General features: G+C 32.8%; 1 protein-coding gene across 1 annotated transcript in view; it reads left to right on the forward strand.

The window, feature by feature from the left end:
- Smp_163600 (lim homeobox protein, putative) overlaps positions 1-7,042 on the forward strand; it is a gene marked incomplete at its 5' end in the record, with an annotated part of 19,383 nt that extends 12,341 nt beyond the window's left edge. The window contains 2 exons of the mRNA XM_018790935.1: positions 4,792-4,972; positions 6,422-7,042. Coding sequence (XP_018645944.1) covers positions 4,792-4,952 — 161 coding nt within the window. The 3' untranslated portion in view covers positions 4,953-4,972; positions 6,422-7,042. The remainder of the gene's footprint in view (positions 1-4,791; positions 4,973-6,421) is intronic.
- Positions 7,043-8,059: the final 1,017 nt, after the last annotated feature.

Genomic DNA, 8,059 nt, shown 5'->3' on the forward strand with positions numbered 1-8,059 from the left:
ATAACATATTTTTGATATATAATAAATGTCTATAAATACGAAAGTAACGAAAATACTAACTTTGAAATTTTTTGAATTATTTGATAAAAATCCCAAATACTCAAAGTTAAGTTTGTCACTAAATACAAATATTTTAAAACGCTAAGGTTTCCTTATAAGTTACGTTTTAAAGAGATATTTTCACAAAAGATATGTAAAGAACTACAACGACGCTAACCCCCACCCCAATTATATATACTAAGGACTAAGGAAGGGCAAGGAGTGATTCAACAACAAAAACATGACAATTATGAAAAAAAAAAACTGAATCGCCAGAAAATTGGAAAGGGAATAATTACACATTCTTTCCAAATTTTCCCCACTTACACAGAAGAAGAAAAGTAACGCCGATTACAACCTCAAGTAAATAAGTTGGATGATCTATAAAGAATTATTCACAGAGTTCAGATTTAATGGTTCAAACTCTTAAATACTAAGTTATGTGTCCCCATAGTGACAGAAGTCTATGAAGGGAGGAGGTGTGTATAGGGATAACTTCCAGGTTTCCCATGGTGGTCTAGCTTCAATTGACTCACGCTTTCAACTGTGAAAATGCTAAAATCTTCACAAAACCCCTTCTGATAATAAAAATTGGGATCTATTTGAAATAAAAGTACCATAAGACCACATAAATCAACTTGTTTGATTGTTGATTGGGATCGCGCTGTTATCTATGTTCCAGTTATGGGACTCGCATTATTATATATTACCTCATAGTTTACAGCTATTTAGTTTTCATATGATAGAGCAAGAAATACTCTTTAAAAATAACTAATTTACGAAGCACATGTCCGTGTACTCTCGTTCGGGCCACTCTCCTAGCACAAGGACTATCGATACTGCTATGTTACTTAGATCATAGTAGTACGGAGTTTGAGTTTTGAGTTTCACTCATAAAGCATGTCAATATTGGGTAACTTTCACTTTCAGTCACGCTATTTATGTTTATTAAAATAATAATTAATTAATCGAAAATTGCATATTTGTTAAAACTAGAACAGAATTTGGTTTTTATTTGTAGTTCATCTTCCTGTGACCTTGGTCACTATACTATGGATTTTCTTTAATATTATCCTCCTTTGTTCTTGAACACACACTTACACGTATTAATTACCAATCTATCAATATTTAAATTCATATTTAACAAGTAAACAATCATATGAGTAAACGTATATATATATATATATATATACTGTTGTTTATAGTTGAAAATGTTTAGACAACTAATATTCTGTTATTTATGGATATTATGTACTGTTGCTTAGACATGACATTTGTATCTTGCTTTTAACTGCTTCTATATTAACCAGCACTTCCATTTCTTTCACTATTATTACTATTACTATTATTAGTGATTTTAAATTCTTACTAAATCTTATTGTATCAAAGCTATTTTTGATACTGATTGTTACACTAGTAACTATGAGATCTTCATATGTGGTGCTAATAAAAACTAGTTTTACTGCAGATATCATTTGTGAATACATCACTTTCAGTATGGGAGGTTGTGGAAGTTGTTGAAATTCAGTGAACTCATGAACCGATTTAAGTTAGACCATCACCGTTGAAAACTTGGGAGTACTGGACGGCCGTTTCGTCCTAGTATGGAACCTTTCAAGAGTGCTTGTTCGCGACCCTGTACGTGGCACTTAAACCCAGGAACATCGGTCTCGTGCGCGAACATTCAACTTCTATATCACTCAGTCGGCATTTAAGTGTTAACATTTACCTGCATAAATCGACGACACTAGGCGACCATCTTCTATTACCTTCGGTGGGTAACTGCTTCACACCCTACACACATTAGCTCCACTGGTCACGGCTTCTCAGTACAACTCTAAAGATTTCTTCTTAAAGCTAGTCACCAGTGAGGATATGATTAACTGAAGACAGACATTTGCACTGTTGGGTACTGACTCAGTGGTACAGAAGTTGGACGAGAGCGACGGTCCTGGGTTCGAGTCCCGCGTGAAGGATCGTGGATGAGCACTCCTGAAAAGTTTCATACTAGGACGAGACAGCCGTCCAGTGCTCCCAAGTTTCTGACGATGATGGTCTAACTTACATCGGTTCACTGTTTCAATGAGATTCACCATTTTTAGTTATTCTCAAACGTTAACTATGTAAGAACTTTTATAGATTATAAAGCACAACCTTATCTTAGTTAGACCACTTTTGGAACCCTGGGAATACTGGATGGGCATTTTGTCCCGGTGCGTGACTCCCCACCAGTGTGTATACAAGAGTCGAACCCAGGACCTTCGCTCTGGCACATGAGTGCTTATTCTCTAGACCACTAAACCGGCATCCAACCGACGGTGTTACTGTCTAATTTCGACCCATTCACGATGTTGGCGACTATCTTCAATTCTCTGCGGTGGTTAAATAACTGTCTCTGTCAAATAAAATAACTGATTCCTGAATACTACTTATATGCGTTATCATGTAGTCCAGTTGATTTAACTATGCATTTCAAGTTTCAAATTATTGATTTGTGTTAAAATGTCAATGAATTGTTACTATTACTTTTATATCATCTTTTGTCTTAAAAATAGTTGTTAACCTTAAGAAATACCCATTTCCTGTACCTTAAGTGTCTGTGTAAATTGAAACTTTTTAATGTGTGTGTTATCTAACTTTTTGTCGCTTGAAATAAAAACGGATTTTTTTGTGGATTCAAACATGATTAGATCTCAGTGCTTGTTTTTCCTTTCTTTGCCTTTAAGTCTTAGGGTATTATTCTGCTTCATTATCACCTATTTGTATATCTTAGGAACGCGTTAAAATTATATGAATTTGTAGTAGAGTTAAAAAGATATCTATTTATTCAATTTTTTAGACTTTGACCTTCCACTTGATGGGTCATAAATACAAGCTGAATCTGGTCACACAAAAAGTGAACTAACTGTCTCGAAATAAATTGTTTCATTTACTATAGCCTATGTGAAAGACAACCGAAAATAATCGCATAGCTGACCATTCCATAACAAGATATATACCAAGTATTTTAACATGAAGCTCGCAAAATTTTCTCTTTTAACTAAATGGTTATCTACGTTAATTCAAACTTAATAACAAACGGAATATGTCAAGGAAAGTTATCAATAGAATTGTTAATTTATAAAGGCATCTACAATATATATGAGACAACTATTCAATTCACTTTTAGAGGTGGGCGTACAAACATTCGAAACATAAAATATTTTGTTCCATCAATTACTTGGAGAGTTAATTGTGAAATAGGATTTTCCTATCGACTATACATTCACTCTGGAATTAATAATTTTCAGGGTTTGATTAATGTCCAGACAATTTCTCCGTCATTTTTAGGAAGTTGCGTTGTTTTTAAATAAACAAATAAATAAAAGGAATGTTTATCTTATTATTTGTTGACTAGTGATAAGTTGGAGGAAGCCTATTTATCATGTTTTTTTCAGTAACAGATTTGGTTTAGTTATTCCAATCATGCTACAAGACAGTGTCAATTATTCACAAATTATTTAACATGTATCTGATCACTTCGCTAAATAATCTTTATTTCTAGTATCCGAAAGGTAATACTACTGCTGAAAGCATGCAACCTGTACCCAATATTGATAAATATTATTTACTTATTTATTTGAACACAAATGTTGGTACAAAGGGGCACCGAATACATATGCCACACAAGTCACTTAATTTGTATGTGGGCTGTGATACTGTCCTGGGTCTCAGATCGAAACATGTGGTTTCCTTAGAGAACCACACCCAGAGCCTTCGACCTTAAGTTTTGATCCACAAGGCAGTGGAGCAACGTAAGAAGATGCAATCCCTTGGTAGCCGGCGTCGAACGATTGGTTCATACTCCATTTGTTCCTTCAGGGCACTAGAGCCATTGATTTGGAATGAGGGTTTTCCAACTATTCAAGGTAGACCCTCCGTGTACGCCAACTCCGTTAAAGCGCCAGACATTCGCCTCCCGTCCTCTCAACTTTGTAAACAACACCCCCGTCGTGAGAAGGCAATGAGTAGGACTTCCCTAGCAGTTGCTGTATACTCGTGGCTGTGTTAGATCCTTTCGAGAGGGAAAGCTGATTCTCTCCACCCTCGGCCGTACCAGAGCATTTGGTAACAACTAAACATTCAACAAGTTAATGCCTTAAATAGGATTATACTTCAGATTACTCTTGTTGCTGCTGCCACAATCCTTCTTGTTCTGTTAATGTCTCAGTAGTCCTGTGAGTGTTTTTTATGGTTTTAATTTATCTTAATAATTGTCTTTTCCCAAAGAAATGTCAAGCGTTAAATTTCAAATGTTTAACTTACTATATTACTACCACTGTTGATTTATTACTTTTATGTAAAGCTGTTGCTATAACTTAACACAAAATTAAGCTATAACTCAATTTAATACTAGTATTTCTACTATTACATTATTAGTAGTAATTACTTAAAATTTAATCTATTTGAAGCGGCTTCGAATTTCTGGTATTTACTTTTTAGTTTATTTAGTTACAACAACCGTTATACATCCAATACTTGCGAATTTCTTATTTGGAAGGAATAATAAGACTGCTTTTAGTGTAGGTATCATTTTTTAGTGTATTATGACCATATAGCACTCATCGTAAATTTATTCATCTGAATATACTGACTATATTTAAGGATAAATCTCACGTACTCTCGTCTTTTTTTAACGATTTTAATGTATATCTTGTTCATTTTTCCTCAAGAAACTGACGTGTATTATTATGTATTGTTATTTTATAACAGGTCCTTTTCCTGAATTCGGTGGATTTTCCTCTGACAATCTAGTACGCTATGTTCCCGATGTTAATATGCACAATGATTCTGCTGATATGCAATCTTGGAGATCTGTATCCAATGCTGTATGGCTTGTAGAAAATGGAAATGAAAATTCAACTATCAGATGATACTGTCTTCGTTGTCGTATGTATGTAGATTAATCATGATTGAATTATATTTAAATTGTGAATAAATGCATAGATATTTAATCATAACTATTTTAATTCATTTTTAACCTTTCATTGTAATCATTTTTCTATGTATTATTTGTTGAACTTTCTCCTGTCCAGACAATATACATATACTATAAACTTCTTCAGATTACATGTATGATGACTTTATTTCGTCTTCTCGTTCATTCATCATCATGTTTCATTTGGAAGCTTTTTTCTTCTGAGTAAGAGGCATATACACTTATGTAGAAGATAAAAGAGAAGTTATCTGTGATTATTTTCAATTATCATTATCAAAAATAAATCTAAAATTAATGTAATCTACTTTTCATAATGCTTAAGTCATTTAATGAAGAATGATGCATTTCAATGAAAATTATTATCTTACTAAAAAAAGTAATGTGATGTATATGTGTATGCTTGTAAGTGAACCTTCTTTGTATATTTATTTTCCCACTTTTTTGTTCTCGGCACAAATAAATGTAAATACATCTTGTTTTTGTTGCCCCATTTTTTTTTCATATATTGTGCCTGTTCATTATGTCTACCAGGACCATTCGTATTTATCTATTTTACGCTTTTTTTCTCTTTAACCTAACAGGTATCTTCATTCTTAAACAATATATACTTCTAAATGTCATCCAGTATGTCTTTTAAATTGACATTTATTAACAATGTTTCTCCTTCTCCTAGTGTTCTATTGCCGTTATGTGTGCATTTGTTCTCAGGTTTCTCCACTTTGTTCTCTTCTTTTACATAATGAATGTGAAACCTTTTAAAAGTTAAAAGTGTTCATTGTCGCTAGTATTTAGACAAAATAAAAAGTGGAATTAATCTGTTTCTCTCTTTGTATAATTCTGTTTTACATTTGAACGTATGTTATTCTTACAATCCATTGTCTTTTTTCTAATTGAATGAAATTTGTAAATTTCTGCCGTAATATCTTTTTTCTTATAAGACAACTATAAGACACATTTCGTTTTATTCTTTATCCGTTTGTCTATTTTATGTTCATAATTCAATTTGAGGTATATGTTCTTACAAAACGTAATGCATTTCTATCTATATTAGATGTAACTTTAAATGAGTTTGTTTTCTGTTTTGTTTTGATTCCCCTTCTTCTTCTTCTTCTCCTCCTCCTCCTCCTCTATCTCCTTATCTCTTTTTTATTTTCTTATTTCTTATGCATGTTATTTGTACTTCTTCCTTATTTTTATCTGAACCGTCTTTTTCTTCTGAAATTCTGATGCTTAGTATTTTACAACTTCATTTGTTTTCTCTTTGAAAAAATTCCTTCGAATATTATTATTAATTGATTGGATAAGATGTTACTATTATGTACTATTGTTTATACATTCTCAATAATACTCAATATTGCATCCATTCGGATCATATAAATTCCAATCTGAACATATATGTGTATGTATGTGTGTTGTTTCATTCTTTAACATTTGATTTTACATATAGTCGTAAGAAAAGTGGTCAGTATGCATATACATATATTTGTCTAATTTCATTAATAACCTTTATTATTTCTGATTGAATTTCATGAAAATATTGTTTGTTTAGTGTTGTTGTTGTTGTTGCTGCTGATAAATTTGATCTCATCCTGATCCCTTTCTTTCTTCTTGTCACAGTTCTCCAACTGAATATTATTTAATGAATGAAAACACTATGTGGGTAAACGTATATCAAGTGTAAATGAAACAGTTTAACCTTTGTACATATTTGTATCACACATATATTTGTCCAAACAATGAATTTTAAAAAAAACCAATTGGATAATTATGAATAAAAGCACAAAACGTGATCATGTTTCATATTTGTTGCTATTGTTAACCTCTCTCTTCATTCTATGTCTTTATAGTGTATATTTTATGATAAATCGATTTGAATAACATTCGGCATCTGTTCTCTCCATTGTTAATCTTACCTTCTAGTACGGTTGCTTCTGTTTGTTTTATGCTATTATTTTCGTTTTTAGTTGTTTATTTTATGCGCCTTTTGTACATGACAAATATACATATATATACTTATTTATTGCGAAAAATATTCTATTACCTTCATATGTTGTCAGTGAGATTTTCAGTGTTCTAATCAGTTTTATCTGAGACATCTTGTCACTGTCTATTTCATTTGTATAAGACTTCCGTTAGGTATCCAAAATGTGACAGAATTACGGAGTTAAGTCTAACAATTTGTATTCTGTCGGTTATTTTGGCTCACATTAAACCGACTGTGGGTTTTTTGTACCCTTAAGAATAAATTTTGAGGGTGTGACTACAAATATTAAGAAAATAGTGGTTGGTTTAAGTGTTACTGAAATGTGTGCTCAGTTTGTCTATAATCACTCTTTCTCCAGCAAAATTATTAATTTTATTGGTTGTAAATAACTTTTCTGTGATCTGATTAGTTGAATCGCATGGGAAGCATTTACATTTGAACTATGTGTGGAGTTTTTATGATTTGAAAATTATTATTTGGAACTCTTTATCAGCATCACAAGGGGGCTTTGTGGAGATTTTAGTAATTTTACATAGTTAAGATCACGAGTCAATCGTAGCTAGCCCACCATGGAAAACCTGGAAGCACTAGACGACCGTTTCGTCCTATTGCCGGACTCCTCAGCAGTGCGCATCCACGATCCCGCACTCGCGGGATTCGAACCCAGGACCTACAGGTCTCGCGCCAGAGCACTTAACCGATAGACCACTAAGCCGGCATCCGATGGTGTTAACGTCTAACTTCAACCAATCCACGAAATTGCGCGACCGACTTCCATTGTAATGAGGTAGATATCTGTCTCTACCTGGCATGGGTTAGCTCCACTTGCCACGACTTCTCACTAGAACTCCAGCGTTTAATAGTAAATCTTCGCATCAATACATAAATTAAAATCACACTATCAGTATAATAACTCTATACTAATCAAAGTTCAATAAAATTTTCATAATTATTCCGGTCGTACCATATAATATACAAAAAATGTAGTGAAAGGTTAGGTATCGATCAATATATTCTTAATGTAGAAGTAGAAAATTACGGAGAACATAAGATGTAAA

Source organism: Schistosoma mansoni (assembly GCF_000237925.1).
Source record: "Schistosoma mansoni, WGS project CABG00000000 data, supercontig 0013, strain Puerto Rico, whole genome shotgun sequence".
NCBI lineage: Eukaryota > Metazoa > Platyhelminthes > Trematoda > Strigeidida > Schistosomatidae > Schistosoma > Schistosoma mansoni.